Source organism: Sebastes umbrosus, chromosome 4, assembly GCF_015220745.1.
Source record: "Sebastes umbrosus isolate fSebUmb1 chromosome 4, fSebUmb1.pri, whole genome shotgun sequence".
Classification (NCBI taxonomy): Eukaryota; Metazoa; Chordata; class Actinopteri; order Perciformes; family Sebastidae; genus Sebastes; species Sebastes umbrosus.
Window position 1 is genome coordinate 23,665,786 of NC_051272.1, and position 17,279 is coordinate 23,683,064.

Sequence of the window (17,279 nt, forward strand, 5' to 3'; positions counted from 1 at the left end):
AAGTAAGTCCTAGCTTTAAACAAAGAGTAAAGAAGCAATGGGCGAAACTCCAGTTTTTTTTGACAATAGCTGCTAGATGGCGCTGCAGTAGCACTTTTGCCATTTTGGACTGAAAACGCCAATGAGTCCATTGCCATGAATGATAAAGAGACGTCTGCTAATTAGAGAATAACTTCTTTGCGGTAAATCAACTTCCCAGTATGAACACTTAAAATCATTATGTCCTAAAAGTTGTAAAAGTAACTAATAGCCGAATCCAGACTTATTTTCCTCGGCATAATGAACGTGCATCAGACCCACAGACATATCCGGTTCTGCCAGTTTCCTGCTAGCTGTATGCAGCTGTAATAATGTATATATTGGCTGTAATTCATCACTTTTATCATCTTATAATACACCCATGGGCTGTATGCTGTAAGGTTGTACCGCGGTGGATGTATTAACGTCTCTGTTCCCAAACAACCGGCTATTAGCTAGTAGTGCTAGTAGCACGACATAAACAGAATTTAGTAGTTGTAGGCTATTTGCTAACACACAGGGCAAAAGCACAGGACACAACCTCTTATACACCCATGGTCTGTCGTCTAATGTACATCTACAGTATTTTGGAGGTCCTTGACATGAAAAAGATTGAGATTGCTCTCAAAATATGTGTACTGGATTTTTCTGACTTCCATTTATGTTCATCGCTCACTCAGGCCATTTCGGTAGAGACATTAAAATCATGACAGTAGAATAGAAATAATTTAGTTTCACTTTTGCACGGCACTTTGTAGGCGGACGTTCTACCGGTGTCTGGTAGTCACTTTCAGTCCGAAATGGTGGAAGCGTAGCTCTCTCGACGTTGCAATGGAATGAGCAATTGACTTTCACTTCTTAGCAACATACGTTCTTTGCATTAAACCCCAGCTTGGAGGCCTTTCTTTATGGACTTTTCCTCCTACCCCAAAATACATACATGCAATGTATTGGGAATGCACTCTAATATTACCCTTGACCAACGTACCGGCCTTAGACCTTGACTTGGTTGCTCGGGGCTGTGACAGAGCTGCCAACTGTTGCTAAATGGGTCAAATACAGAGGATACATTTCCTCACAGTGACTAATGAAGTATAACAGAACAGGTGTCGCTTGAGTTTTAAACTTCAAGGTTGCATGAGTTGCTGCTGCCAAGAGTAGAGTTTTTATTGGCAGTCGTAGAAGTGGGTTTAAAGGATGTCATACACATAGTTTTTGGAAAGTGATGTAGGAAGCCATTGTGTTGGAGGATCTTAACCATTCTCAGGTCACAAAGAAACAATCTGTTCTATTTCACAATCTTAAGGAGCTGGCAGTTCTGGCATCGGAAATGAAATTTGGCATTGAAAAAGGAAACATTGGCTCTGAAAAAAGTTCAACGGAAAAATAAAAAAACAGGCATAAAAACATATTTTATTCTGATATTTTTTTTGCATTCTGATGTGTGTTTCAATGACTTCTGATTTTTTCTTCATGTCACTATTTTGTCAGTGTCAGTTGTCTTTTACGCTGACAGTTTGGCTCACCTCCTCCACTCCACACCAAAACGGTGACAGAAAGTTGAAACTGGAAAAAAAAGATTGAAAAAGAAACTGTCATCGTAAAAAAAAAAAACACCTGACACAAAAGAGTGACATGAAGGAAAAACTCATTGAAAATTGAAAAACACAACAGAATGTAAAAAATGTCAAAATTAGGGCTGTCAAAGTTAACACGATAACGCATTAATGCAAATTTGTTTTAATGCCACTATTTCTTAAACGTATTAACGCAATCAATGTTCCGGAGGTTGTAGCGGGCTCAGTTTTGAAGCTGGAGTGACGATACTTGCATCATACGAAACTAGAAAACCTAAAGACTCCATTGGTACCAACCATGTCTTACTAGCTTGTCACTTGTAAAGTAGGCTAAATAACGCTCCAAACTTACAAAAAATGTTGTCATTGTTTTGTGTTGTTAATTAATTTCCAATAGTAAATTATATTTGTCCACTCCCATGTTGATAAGAGTATTAAATACTTGACAAATCTCCCTTTTAAGTAACATTTTGAACAGAAAAAAAATGTACAATTAATTTGCGATTAATCGTGATTAACTACAGATAATGATGATTAATCATGATTAAATATTTTAATCGATTGACAGCCCTAATCAAAATTAAATTAAATATCTTTAATGCCTGGGTTTTATTTTTCAGTGGAACTTTTTTCAGTACCAATGTTTTCTTTCTCAATGCCAAATTTTATTTTACGATGCCAAAACTCACTATCATTGTTTTAGCTCCATACAATTTTACCACCATCTGGTGTAAAACAGCACATTGAAATGTACATGTACTTGTTCAGTCAGTCAGGAGGAAAATCCACCACACTCCTACCCAGAATGCACCGTGGGGAGCTCATTCATTCAAGTCTACTTACTGCCAGGGACATGACCCTATTTCTGTGAAAACTGGTGAATCCCTCTAAAGTATTCACATTCATGCCGCTTTAATGTAAAAACAGATCAAATTAAAGCAGATAACTGACTTTAGGGATGTGTAGTGTACAACAGCTGTTATTCACAAGAGCATTAATGGGATTCTAAATTCACGGTTTAGACAGGGAAAAAGAAAAACTGTAAATACATATTTATATAGACTATAGAATTTTTACAGGATTTTATCCATTTAGTTCTTTACTGAATGACATGTCCTTGTACTTCCTGCCTACATAGAATGTTTCTTTGGCAGACTCCCCGTGGTGACTGCTTAATCACGATGACAAGCAGCTTAAAAATCACACCCTAATTGGATGCAGTGATGATAAAGCATTAACTAAACATGCGCTCTTTTGTATTTTCAACAACAGACAACGCGTTTCTCCTCAGAAATTGTGTAGAACTGATTATAGAAGAAGCCCTCTATACCTCGTCCTCCTCTCTGTTATAGCCACAGATTCTAACACCTCTCAGTTTCCTGTTTTCTGTTGATGTGTCTGTCACTTTGTCGCTTGTACTCTGAGGCACCTACACATATAACACCTGCACGTATGGCAGATGTGCTAATGACCTCTGTTCAGCAAGGGGAACTGACTTCAACACTTCCTCTGCATAGAAATCCAAACATTGCTGCTGATACTGCTGCTAAGAGACTACAATCAATACAACTACAATGTTAGATAGTATTTCAGGATGGATAGTACCGTATAGCTCACAAACTCCCAGCAGACATCCGTTCAGTACTTTTTCAAACATAGCCACAAAAGAAGAAATGAAAGAGAAATTGTTATTTATTTTCTCTTGCATTTTCGGATTTCTCCTAAACTGGAGCGGCAAATTGGCAGAGTTGATATTTCAGTCTGTTATGTTTGTGATTTAGCTTCTCCTATTTTAGGGGAGAGAATAAAGGTGTGGTCTCCAGGGGTGATATTTTTCCCGCAGAAAAAGACCGAGGGCAGAGAGAGGCATAATAAATAGTGTGTGAACTGAGGTGCCGTTTGAAAGGCATAACAAAGTAGAGAGATAAAACCTGTAAACAAGTCATGAGGCAGGCTCTGCACCTGGATCAGAATTCTATTGCAGATAGAAAAATGTTTTATGATAGAGCTCGTAGCATAAATACAGGTGTTATTGCATTCAAGTTGTATTCAATTTCCAGCTCGGGTTTCTGCAGGTATAGCCTAGGAGTCTGCATTCAATCATCCTTTAGCGTTATTGATGCATATTTTATTTGTAGAGGAAATTGGACACGGGGCTTATAACAAAAGGGCAGACAATGTGGAGATGGAGTTGAATGAAAAGTAATTCTGTTCTCCAAAACTGATTGCAGTAAAATGACACATCAGGGCTGCTGCAGTGAGACAATGGTGGGAAGCGAGCTTTGCTTTCAAGGCTACAAGAGGAAGGCTGTTGTTGAATCCAAATCATGCATAATACACACGGCGGCACAAAGGGATTAAATGTGTTTGTATTTTTCACTCATGTCCACGTACGCCACAGGAGCCTGAAATCCTGTCTTTCTTCGATTTCATTGTCTCTCCAAAACAGGCCGACATCCATTAGCGCTGGCAGGCAGGGGATTGAGATGAATGTGTTCCAATTTTAACCACCCCTCTGAGTGCCCTGCAGGGTCTCGCGGTGTACGGGAGGACTGTGAAGCGAGAGCTGGAGCTGTCCCAAGGTAGCTCGGAGTGGCCTTGCGATCTGTATGTGAGTGGAATACCAAAAACCGCACATCTATGAATGTGCTCGTACGATTTCATATAAATATTTGCACGGACAACTCTCTCCCTTATTCTATCTGTTTGTGTGCTTCCCCTCTCATGTGCACACACGTATCCTTGAGAGCACAACACCTCAGTCTCAGCCTCACAGGTCAGTCTCTGAATATATATGTAATCGCTTCAAAGGTGGCCACTCTATCTCCATTAACGTGGCAGGTAATGGGCATAAAGATGGCAACAATGTGCATGCAAACACTGAGAGCCCTACCTGATACCTCGGTGGGAGATGAATAAGCAGCTTGTTTTGTTTCTGAGAGCCAGTATCTGTTTATTCGCACCGCACTTGAGTCATAGTTGCACTGAATCCTTTCCTTGTGAGAGCTTTGTGTATGACTGAGTGGAGTAATGAGTGGATACAATAAAACTGTCTCTCCCTCCCTCATATTTAACATCTGCTTTCTGTCTTCTGCGGTTGCTTTGAGATGACGTGTTAAAGAGGACCTGGTGTGCTTATTTTCAGGTGCATACTTAGTGGGTTTCAACCAGTGGGCAACTCCGGGTCTGAAAAGTGGAGCCACTTTGGAAGTGCCTTAAACTTGCATTCTTTCTAATTTTCGACTCCTCTGGTTGCAAAAAGAAGTCTGATTGTAAAGCCTATGAGAAAATGACCCTACTTCTCACTTGATTTATTACCTCAGTAAACATTGTAAACATGAGTTTATGGTCTCAATCGCTAGTTTCAAGTCTTTTTCAATACAGCTTGATGTTCATTTAGTAAACTATGGTCCCATTTAGAGTCAAATAGACCATAAAGCAGGGTATGCTTTAGGGCGTGGCTACCTTGTGATTGACAGGTCGCTACCACGGCGTTGTCCAGTCTGGGAGTTGTCCTTGTTTTTGTCTTACAACTTTTTAACTCTTTCATAGTGTGTTTTCAGTTCATGACAGTTAACTGTAACATTTTGGTCGCCTAAAAATGTCTTATTCAACGTTCGGTTGTACTTAGCTCCACCCTCTCGTGTCACTTCTGGTTGCAAAAAATGAAGATGGCAACGGCCAAAATACAGAACTCGAGGGGTAGTAGCCTAGAAGGGAGCCCGCAAACTGGAGAAACTCTTGCAAGTTTGTTAAGGTTAGGCATTGACCTTGAATAGTTAAGGTTCAGATAGGTCATTGGGCAGCTAGTCTCGCAAGAGTTTTTACAAGCTTTTGCAGATTTCAGATCAGATTTCGCAATTTGCGGGCTCCCCTCTAGACACAACCAACCAAAGGCTTCAAATCGGCAGTCCACAAACTAATGGATGACGTCACATTGACTACATCCACTTCTTATATACAATCTATGGTTTCTCCTAGAGTATGTTTACATGCTTATTTTTCTCATACTCATCCCCCCCCCCCTCCCCACTTCCAAAAAGCCCAGTCTGCTCTGATTGGTCAGCTGGCCCACTCTGTTGTGATTGGTCCACCGATCCAAACTCTTCGGACTCCGAAGAGCCTAGGCAGGTATTGTGCAAATGTGTTACTTGGTGATATCACCACGTTATGGAAGAAAAGACGGGACTTCAAGCAAGGTGTTTCAGGCAATTCAGGAGCAGTGTTTCTGTGGGGGAGAGTAACTCCCTTTGGCGTGGCCTTTGGGCTTTGTAACTTGCAGACCTTTTACATTCACAAAAATCTATACAACACACTAAAGGAAAGGGAAAAAGCACAAAAACATAATGGGTCCCCTTTAAGCCTCTTGTTGCCGTAGCGAATCAGAATGCTCATTTAACCCTGTGCCCACCTCACCGCACTGGAGGCCGCAACTTGGTGTACAGCGTTTGACTTTAACCATGATATACTGTATGGACGGCCATTAAGATAATGATGAACAAAAAAATGGCCGTCTGATTAAACAAGCATCCAGTCATGTTAATTGTTCCTATGATGAAAGGTCAGGCTCAGCATGTGTCTGAGCGCAGGCGCCACCAGCGACGGCATTTAATGAGACTTTCTCGATTAAATTATCCACAGGGAAACAAAGACGGAGGCCAGCGCTTTCTGCTCCCAGCTGACATTTATAGAACATGCTGGGTCTTAAAGGCACTTGAACAATAAAGGGCAGTTTGTCGCCCCATCAACTGTTATGGAGGATGGATCGCTCCACACCTTCTTAGAAAAAAAACACATCACAAACACTTCAAGCTCATAAATAATCATTTCAAGCGAGTGTAGTTAAGCTGTTGCACACAAGCATTCACCGACACTCCCCCTGCTGCCTACATGCTGGATTTGGCCTTCCCCTGCCGACATGCTGTGGTGGCCCCCCTTCCTTTGAGGATTAGAAACGATCAAAGCCATGCTCATTCCACGCTCACATTTCCTCCCTCCTAACAGCAGGTGGGAAACCCCCATCAGCCCACACACACACACACACACACACACACCTCTGTATCAGCCAGCAGGGTAAGCTTCAGGCATGCTCGAGAGGGCCGGGAGATACGAGACCAAATACTGCTAAGAAACTTTCTATTAGCTGTGCGTTCATTCTCATGATGTTTCAGCGTGTTTCGAGGTCATGTCTGTGTCAGTGGACTCATTTATAGGTGGATCACGTCGCTTCACGAGACTCTTGTTTTGAATTTGAATGGCTCCCTCCATGTCGTCCAGTCAGAGACACGTTTTTAGACTCTGAAACATATTTTCTTCACACTTCAAAAGATGTCCGATATTTCAACTACGTGTCCGCTGCTATTGTTTAGATGCTTCTGATCTCTTTTTGTCAGTGTGTCAATGCTGGCTATTCCCCCATCTAACTGCGTGTCACAGCCCCCGAAGCTCCTCAGTGGCGTTCGCCCGAGGCAAGGCAACATTAAAAACATTTGTTATTTTGTGTGTGTCTATGTCTGTGTATTTCTGTCTATGTGCATGCCAAAAAATGAATCAGAGCTAGCTGTGTAGCCAGAAAGGGGTTGCTATTTGAATATGAACATTTCCCGTGGTGTTTTGGGGTTGGGGCCCAGCAGCAGTGGGCATTGAGCTAGTAATTCTCCACCCTGTGATCAAAGGCCCGGTTCACAGCGAGCTCCCCTACCACCCTCTCGCTGTTCCCCTTATTTTCCCCTTCCCTCCTCTGTCCTCACTGCTCCAATCAGAGCCCAGAGCGACCAGGCATGAATTCTAACCCTGTGGTGGTGTTGCTTGTTATGCCTAGCAGATCCTACTGGTCCTGCTCCGACCCGTAACCCCCTCGCTGTGCTGAGCGTCCAAACCTAACCTCCTCCTCTTCTGGTCAATCTCCATGCTCTAGCTGCAGCCAGACTTAAACAATCTCTTTCAGCCTTTAGGCGGTGCTACCTCCCCTGTGTTTAGTCTCTCGAACAGTTTCTGAACTCCACACATGATCCATTCTATCACGCCCTTGACGAAACCTCTCTTAATGCCCATAACTTTCAGTTTAGTTAAGATATTTCATGCTCCCTTTCCTCCTAACCCCCTTTTCACACACCCATCTATATTCATGCACTTGACTGCTGAATCTTATGTATGAACCAATTCTTTCTTCCCTGTTTGCTCCAACTTTCTTTTGTTCTCAATAGCTGTCCGCCGCTCCTTCTATTCTAATTCCCACTTCAATAGCTCAAATGTGTCACTCACACGCCGGCGTGCTATGCATGTCTCGTAGACATGCAGCGCTGCTGTAATATTCTCAAGGTTACTCTCAATGTTACACTCCTGCAAATCTGGGTCCTTTTATCTAACACAAATATGGCCCCGAGCACAGAGCAGTCAGATGAGAAATGCAGAACAGGGCCAAGGCATGTGAGTGGCCCACTTTGGCCCATGAAAAAACACCTGCGACAGTTGGTGGTCCACTAAACGAAGGCAGCCTGCGGGTGTGAGCAGCGGGCCAAACCGAAATGATTGCTATAAAACAGGCCAAGCCTGCTGGGAGCACTGGTGCCTCTTTTCATCCCGGCCTCACTCCATCACATGACCTTCTGGCCCTGATGCCCTGATGCTCTCTTCTCTCCGTCCTTTTCAAACCCTCTCCCCCCCCCTCTCTTACTCTCTCTCTCTCTCTCGCTCACTCTCTGCGATATTACCACTCCTTCTACTCTTCAATATTTAATGAGATTTTGTCTGTAAAGTTGGTCACGTGTGCCAAGACTTGTGCACAATGGGGAAGGAAGCAAACTGTAAAAGGTTCAGTTCTTTAATTCTGTTTAATCCCATTTTACTTTTAATGTTGCCTTTGATAACCAGAGTTATTGACTTTAATGTGAATACTCTTTTTAGGAGACTACACTAGCGACACCTGGCACAGGCTAAGAAAGAAACAAAAGAAATTAAAGAAGTGCAGCAAGGAAGCAAAAAGGATGAATTGTGTGAATTGTTTTACTCTCTGAGACATCATTTTTTAATGCTTAGTTGGGTGTAATTCAGTTCTGGTGCTTGTGAGCTGTCCAAAAAGTCAAAAAATTACAAATTAGTTCATTTTTCTTGCCTTCCAAAACTACACAGATCAGAATACAAAGCTTGCGGGGAAACATTATTTGTCTGTGCCTTCCAAAACAACATGACCTTTACAAATGAGCATTTTATAATGTGCAACCTTTATGGTTAAGGTTTGGTTAAAGGGTTAGGCAACTAAAACTGCTTTGCTGATGAAACCAGTGCTGACTGTTTTGAGACGGGAAGGTGCAAAACTTTTTTTTCTGTGGTGTCAGAGTCAGATACTTTGTATGCCCGACCGATCTCCTCCCTCGGGGGGTTTGCAGCGCCACGTCATGCTTTTTCTGAGAGAGGACAATCATTAAGGTTGGCAGTGTTGGACAGCTGGTCCACCTGTTTGGTCCAGACTGAAATATCTTGACAACAATTGGATGGATTGACATGAAATTCCGTACAGACATGTATGGTCCCAATGGGACAAACCCTGAAGACTTTGGTTATCCCCTGCCTTTTCCTGTAGCGCCACCCTGAGGTTAACAATTTTGGGTTTCCTGTGAAATGGCTCAACAACTGTTGAATGATAGGGTTGAATCAACACGTTCTCATCCGTCACATATGGCCACTTTGTCACGCACGCCCCTTGGCATCACTTTATTTTTGTCATCAAAACCACTATAGTTACAGTTGGCGTCACTTTAGGATTAGGCAACAAAACCTCTATAGTTCGGTTTAAGAAAGAACTACATGGTTAGGTTTAAAACTACTACGTTTATACAGTGAAAATGACACTGAACGTTGTGAACACAGGACACGAACAGCGGTCTCCTGGACTCCTTGTGTTTGTTGGACCCATCCATCTCCCCTCCCGCCCACCTGCTGTGTGTCTTTTCGCTCTTTAAACCACGTCACCATACTCCCAGCACACTTTCTATAAGCGTTTACTGTTGCCGTGGATGGGTTTACATTGTAATGGAACGCCCGGTGGGTGCGTTTCATACCGGCGCTCAAGGGTGCCTTTTGTGGCAGTATGGAACACTGACAGCCGTGACAAAGCGTCAGTATGTGACGCCCTGGGAATGAGAACAGGCTGGGTTCCCCTATGACTTTGATGATCTCCTGATTTTTCACATAGCGCCACCAGCAATTCATAGTTTTCAGTAAAATAGCTTCACATCTATGATATGGATTGGCACACAGTCTACCTTCATCAGCAAGTTGACAGTTTTAGTTCAGAGTGAAATGTCTCAATAGTTTAAGTTTGGTGCAGACATTTATGCTCCTCATAAGATGATATGTTACTTTTCATTTCATGCCATCATCAGGTCAGGGTTTCAATTTGTTTCATGTTTCATTTTTGAACTAATACCTGCAAAACTAATGACATTCCCCTATACTCTGCTGCACAATGCTCAATGCACCTCTACGCCTAAATAGAGCCTCCCAGAGGACAGTCTCATTCTGACACGCCGCCCTCGCTGTATCTGCTCTCTCTAATCAACCATCATTTAAACTCAATTGACAGTAATTTCATCATTTAGAGTGACACCTGAGATTGTACAAGCAACAGAATATTTTGCCTAAAGAGAGAGGCACAATCTGAGGGATGAGTGCTCACTGTTGTCTACTAATTACATTTAAGTGAGAGAAGATTGCCCATTGCTCAGCTGGACTTGACCTTGTTTGAGGCTGTTATTTAGAAATGCCACTGCCTGTTGTTTCAGAGACCAGATGTGATAATGGACTACTGCTGCCTTGAGAGCCACTTCACCGCAGAGAGAGTAAATCCAGCCTCTTACAGCTTTATGTTTGGGCTCATTTGGATCTTTATCCGTCAGAAACAACTACTGACTGGTGCATCATCCTGTTTCCTGTGCATGCTTTACTGTTAAGTGAAAAATCATTTAATTGATAAATTATTATTGCTGTCATTGCTGTGTAATGAGGGCCCATTATCACCTTTACTGGATTGGTTTTAATGAATTTCGATTAACATACACAGCAATGAAAGCCACCAGCTATTTACATTTACTCAAATAGCCGAGGGATTGATCTTCCTCTCTGATAGTCCTGTATTTTCCATTACAATAATGTTATGCTAATGCTATATTTGTTGTACTTATTATCACCCGTGTGTTTTGCAATTTGCTGTGTAACCCGTTCCGATCTGTACATCATTTTGCCTAATTAAGAAAGTAATTGTTGATGCTTCGGGCGTTTCATTCTCAAATTGTTATTGGCCCCTGCCTCTGAAATCCCAAATCAATATCTGTTCCTCGTTTGATTCCCAGCCTGGGACTTATGGATTGACAGTCGCACACACACACGCACAAACTACCCTTTCTATCTCTCTCTGATTCAATTGTTGATGCCTATCTGATGTCCCTGCAGCGCCGCTAGGCCAGGCGTCAGCTTTGCTAACTAATGTCAGTGGAAGGGGGCATCGGTCACATAATTGAATGATTATTCAATTAATGCATTTGGAGGAGCATGAAGGAGACTCTGGGTGAACATGAGTGTGGGGTAGTATGCAGAAATGTATAACTGTGTGTGTCCGTGCATGTGTTTTAATATGACTGGTCACAAGCGTGGTGTTGTGGAGAGAGAAGTGTGCTTTTCTTCTTAACCCTCTGAGACCCACAATAGAATTTTGCCTTTCTTAGGGGGGTACATGGGGTTTTTGGGGGGCGATGGCAGGTGAACAGTAGATGTCACATAGAAGTGGTGTACATCATCTGAAAGCTGGGAACCTGAAGATTAATTTGAGATGTATCTCAGCACTGTGTGTCAAATTGTTCTAGTCATAAATTAGAAATAAACATGATTTAAACAATTAATGAATTACTTAAAATAAAATGGAAAAATGTATAAGGATTTAGAACATTGTGATCGAAGTATATGATGACAATCCCCATGTTCCATTATGTCTCATAAGTTACTGCAGCACTTTTTTGGGTTGATACCATTTGTTATACAGATTTGGTGCTAAATTTAACAATTTTTTACCACTCGAATTGATAAAAATGATCAATAAATCCCTTCAAAATACCACATTAAGACACCAATACCTTGAGGAACACCGTTAATAACCCATGTTTTGATTTGTTATCATTTTGAGATTCCTGCAAGAATTACATCTTTCTGAAAACTGCTCAGAAACCTCATTATTGTCAATCTACCTCTAAGCCATCCATCCTCTAAATGCCCTAGGTCTATAGTTTGTGGTTGTAGTTTCATGAGGCTGTGATTATCCTAGAGGTCACCACCAGTCATTTTATACAGTGAGGTCAAATTTGAAAATATGGTCTCACTACAATGAAATACTATGACTAACATCATCACACATGAATACAATTGGGCTCATTGGATCCACACGAGTCTCAGCTTTCCAGTGATACCCAATTTATGCAATTTCAAAGACTGTTTAGGGACCCCAGTGTGCAGAAATATTCAAATATACCATTTTAGAATAGGTGGAAATAATACATTTATACTGCATGCAAAAAACTGCATGCGATTATCATAAAGTGGGCATGTCTGTAAAGGGGAGACTCGAGGGTACCCATAGAACCCATTTTCATTCACATATCTTGAGGTCAGAGGTCAAGGGACCCCTTTGAAATTGGCCATGCCAGTTTTTCCTCGCCAAAATTTTGCATCAGTTTGTAGCGTTATTTAGCCTCCGACATGTTAGCATGACATGGTTGGTACCAATATATTCCCTAGGTTTTCTAGTTCATATGACATTTGTAGCTTCACTCTCGCTCTAAAACAGTTGTGATTGCCAAGATCCCGCTGGTCTCAGAAGGGTTAATGGGCCAGCAGAAACATTTGCTGAAATCATAAGCGCATTGTCCCTCGATGTGTGTCCTCCCACCTGTTTTTTTCTCTCTCTATTGCTTTCTGACTCACTCACAAACAAAGATGTCCTTCACATCGGCACGCCGGTTATTAAATGTGAGATGAATGTCAAGAGGCTCACACCAGAGAGCGAGCCAGTCCTTTAGGGGCCTTGGCATTTCGCAGCTACCTCGACGGCGGTCTGACATGACGAGGACATGTCATCCTGCAGCACTCATGAGTCGTATCATTGCTCTCTCACCCTCATTTCACACTCTCATTAGATATATTAGGAACGCTCTCGCTGACAGTGGACTCTTGTTGGTTACAGTATATTTACATTCAGTGATACCGAACAGCTTGACGGCATGAAATGCTATAAAATAAGGTTTTATTCAAATTTATCTCCCCTCTCGTTTGCTATGTCTTACTATTACAATATCTCCCCTGATTTTTTCCTCTCCTCTTTATTCTAACACCCTCTTCATCTCCCACTTTCCACATCCACCTCCTGATACTTCTTCTTGCCGTCGGCTTCCTTACTCATCCTCCTTCCCTACTGCTCTGTGAGTGTTGTTTTCTCTCTCTCCACACCCACACAAACATACACTCACATAGACTCCCTTTGTGTTGCTGCTGTTACACATCTCCTTACCTCTCGCTACATATCTGGCTGAATCTCTCCCTCTCTTTCTCTCAATGCCACCACTCACCCACAGGCAAAGTCATACCAGGTTGCTACACTCCCCCCTCCCTCCTCTTCGCCAATCAGATCTCGTCTCACTACCTCAGAGTCATTTTCCAAATTTGGCCACTAATTGGGTTTCTCCTGCGATTAAGTCAATAACAACCTTCATATTAGCGTTTAATGTCCCCTAATGAGTCCATTTGTTGGCCAGCGGCTAATTAGGTCTGAGCTGTTTATAGATAGCCTAAACTAATTGATGGGCATTATTGAAACGCTGTGTGTCAATCAGTAATATAGTTGAGCCAATTTCTGCTTTTAGCTCGCAGCCCTCTCTAGTGCAGAGCCCCCCCCAAAAAAGAGATTATACCGTTGTGGTTCACGGATCAGGCTGTATAATTTGTGAAACAGCTCGGCATTAACATTAATGATAACTCCAGGGGAGCAGAATGAAATCCATTTAACATTGACTGACAAATCTCCTTCCTTCTCAACAAGCATTTACTTTTATTAGTGTTGATTGTATGCAGGATTTGTGCTGAGGAGACTTGTGTCTGCTTTTGTAAGCTCATTAAAATATTCATATCTGCCAACTGTGGACGTTTTCAAGAGTGGTTATATACGCAGCGTGCATGCACAACCGTCTAACATCGGGACTCATCACAACAGATTGAAATACATAAGGCCCTACAGGCAACAATGGGGGGACGTGAGGACAACAGGCCCTCAGCAGAAGCTATCGAGACGCAATCTTTGACAAAGTTTTAAACAGATCCGACCGACATGCCAAGACCCTCCCCTGGAGTTTGAGTCTGCACGAGGCTTTGGCTTGATAAGGCGGCGTGTGGATGAATATAAAGTGGGCTGGAGGAGACTGATATTGGGACTCATCCCAATCATATGCCTCCAGGTTAGCATGCTATCAAAAGGAGGGGTTTGTTTGAAGGGAGGTTGTCTGTCTGCGCACAGCTGCAGCTCTATGATAAAGAGGAGAGAGGTTTGATAGGTGAAGCCTCCTGTCCTTCCATCCCTCTCTCTGTCTCCCCTCTAATTCAATTCAACTTCAATCGGCGTGGAATAAAGCATTTCTTCCTTCCTTTCTGCCTTGTAGCTCTGTGTGTCTTGGCTGGACAGTGCTCCTTCTGGGTTGTTAAATATTAAATCCCTCACTGTGTAGAAGCGACTAGAGCTGAGTTTGTATAGGAACACCAGACGTACAACTGGAGAGAAGAAGTCTCTTTCTGTGCGTCTATCTCTCACTTTCTGTGCCAACACCAAAATTTATTTTGCGCTTTGATTTTCTACAAGTATTTGCCTCTTTTAACTTTCATCAAGGCAAACCATCTGTTAAAAGATTGCTCCAAATACTTTTCCCCTGTGCCATCTGTTGCCTCCATATCTAGTTTTTCACAGTTTCAAAATATTTTCATCCCTATTGAAAAAACCTCAGCAATGTCGGGGCGGGTCGCTGATTTTGTTTAGCGTGCCACAGTCTGGTGAACTTTAAATATTTCTGTAATATGTACATATTTGCTAAGAAGGGGAATTGAATGGTTGTGGAGGAATTTCAAATTATAGATTGAATGTAAGAAGTTATGAATTTAACCTCCCATATATAGAAAAACAGAGTGGAGGGCGCATTTTTAATTATTTCTACCTAGCTGTAAAGAAATCATATTTGAAAACAGCAGATGGCCTGATCATTTACAGGTCATGTGGTGTTTTCAGAAATCCCTACTATGTTGCTTTTTCTGTGATTTCCAAAGGTTACTTTGTCTCAGCAGCATTCATCAAGACTTCAAATTAAAAATGATGGTAAGCTGTTGCATTTTACCTTTCTTTATTGTTAGATCGCATAGTTGAGTTGATGTTGATGATTAATAAAATGGTTGCTTAATTGTCTTTGAAGGAACCAACTGTACACATACTTTTTCTTTTTACATTTAGTACACGCTGCAGCTGCCATTAGCAAGTACGTACATTTGCATGCAGTATACATACAATTGGAAATACTACTTCTTCATAACATTGTGCCTTGAACTCTGACCCTCTCGCACAGAGGATTGTGGGTCAGACATAGTTCATGCGGCTCACAAGAAACGTGCGGATCAAAAAGAGACATGCCGATCTCTGGATGCATTCGGAAAAATCATAGAAATATTACAAGATAAGGGGCAGAATAGAAATGTTTATTATTTAAGTTACCGTAGATAGACATAGATTACCTATCAGCCTTGGTAACGGTCTCCCACATTGTCCAACACAAACATATTGTCCCACATTTGGTTTGTTGGGATCTGGTCACCCTACTAATACTAGGATGGGTTAAATGCAGAGATTTAATTGCATTGTGTGCTGTGCTGTGTACAATGCAATGTGTGACAATAAATCTGATTTATATTTACATTATTATTATTATTATTATATAACAATAACCCCATACAAAGTTGTATCAGGTATAGGCCTTGTTGTGGGGGAAAATTAGTCTGTAAATGATCCTTTTTTAAAATCAAGGAAACTCATCAATAAGCTAATTGACCCTCATGTTGTAGCTAGAGGTCCTGTCCTGTCCTCGCTAACTGTCTCCAATTTCATTTATGTTTGTCAGAATCAGAATCAGAATCAGAATCGTGTTTATTGCCAGGTGTAAGAGGTATACACTAGGAATTTGCTTTGGTTTTGTATGTGCAAATAAGCAGTATAATAATAACAAAAGAATAGATAAAAACGTTAGAATAAAATAAGAATAAAACAAATTGAAATTCTACCAATATACAATAAACAATATAAGCTATAAACAAAAATAAATTCAATTGAATTGAATTCAATTTATTTTTTATATAGCGTCAAATCATAACAGAAGTTATTTCGAGACGCTCATCATCATATAAACGTTAAAAAATGTGCATAGTGTGTGAGAAAAAGAATCGTTTGTAAAGTGCACATTAGGTTTATTTTATAGGTTTATAAACATGATATAAACAGATAGTGCAAATATTGCCGGTGTGCAAACAGTGTGTGTGTGTGTGTGTGTCTGCTGAATATCTGCAGGTGAGATAACTGTGTAACTTTGGAGTAACGGTGCTACAGTATCAAACAGCTCCAGGTTTTTTTTCTTCCAGCAGGGGACCGTTAGCGGTCCCTAGCCCGCAGTTTGGGAACCGCTGCCCGGACTGGCCGACCTCTGCTCTCCACCGGCTCTCTGCCTCTCCGACTCCGCCTCCCTCAGCACCAACACACCGACCGACTCCCCAGCCAGCCTGCCTGCTGCCGCCACCCCGAAGCCCCTTCCAGCTCCAGCTCCAGCCTCCTGTAAAAAACCTTCTTCCCACTTCCCAAAACCGGACTCCATACTTTCTTCCCCAACGCGAACCAACCACAAATGCACTGCTAGTTTTTACCCCCGGAAGGAAGGAACAAAAAAAAAGAATAGAAAAGTAGTGGAGCTGTGTCGGGATAAGTTTTTTCTTCCTTGCCCCCAGTTTTTCGGCCCCGCGGCGGGGCAAAGGCAGGACAGCAAGGGCAGGCCGGGAGGAGGAGGAGGAAAAGGAGACCGTATGATGTGGATCTGGTACCTTCTGCTTGGTTCGGGGTCAGGCTCGAGAACAGTTGGTAAGTTTTGGAAAGTACTGTTGTTGTCACGCTCCAGTGTACTGGTGGGTTAGTAGAGGAACGGGTTCGTTGTGTGGTGGTCGGCTACAGCTAGAGACTGTTAGCTACAATGTTTCAGATGTTCTACCTCGACGCGTTCTGGAACTTATTGTAGCAACTTTCTATGAAAAGAAGTTTTTCATTTTTCATCGACTGAACGGTGTTTTTTTTGTTTTGCTCTTTGAAATTGGGAAGTTGAAGCAGTTTGAGAGTTTTTCGTGCATGTCGAATAGGTGCATCATGTCCCCCCTTTATTCACTTCTTCTTCTTCTTCTGAGTGAGAATGCTCCAGAGAGACACCCTCCCTCCATGCCATGCCATATCCATCACCATCACCATCAACTGCATGTTTTTACTGAGATGGGGGTTATATAGTGTCTCCTCCGGGTTAGGTTATGACCGAGAGGGTTGTTGACAGGAGGACAGTGTTGACAAGTCAATCTGTTTCT

At 42.1% G+C, this 17,279-nt stretch overlaps 2 protein-coding genes and 1 long non-coding RNA gene across 5 annotated transcripts in view; 2 read left to right on the top strand and 1 right to left on the bottom strand.

The window, feature by feature from the left end:
- trim44 (tripartite motif containing 44) overlaps window positions 1-8,298 on the top strand; it is a 67,271-nt gene extending 58,973 nt beyond the window's left edge. The window contains exon 7 of the transcript XR_005206556.1: window positions 8,271-8,298. The gene's annotated coding sequence lies outside the window, so the exon portion shown is untranslated. The remainder of the gene's footprint in view (window positions 1-8,270) is intronic.
- LOC119486577 overlaps window positions 1-17,279 on the bottom strand; it is a 341,860-nt gene that overhangs the window by 272,692 nt on the left and 51,889 nt on the right. The window lies entirely within an intron of this gene.
- Window positions 15,996-17,279, top strand: part of ldlrad3 (low density lipoprotein receptor class A domain containing 3) — a 98,489-nt gene continuing 97,205 nt past the window's right edge. For 2 of the 3 annotated variants that reach the window (XR_005206557.1, XM_037766760.1), the window contains exon 1: window positions 15,997-16,791. Coding sequence is in view for 2 of the 3 variants with exons in the window: in XM_037766760.1 (XP_037622688.1) it covers window positions 16,737-16,791 (55 nt within the window). In the remaining variant the exon portion in view is untranslated. Of the gene's footprint in view, window positions 16,792-17,279 lie in introns of all 3 variants that reach the window. The other variant, XM_037766761.1, reaches the window with a different exon arrangement.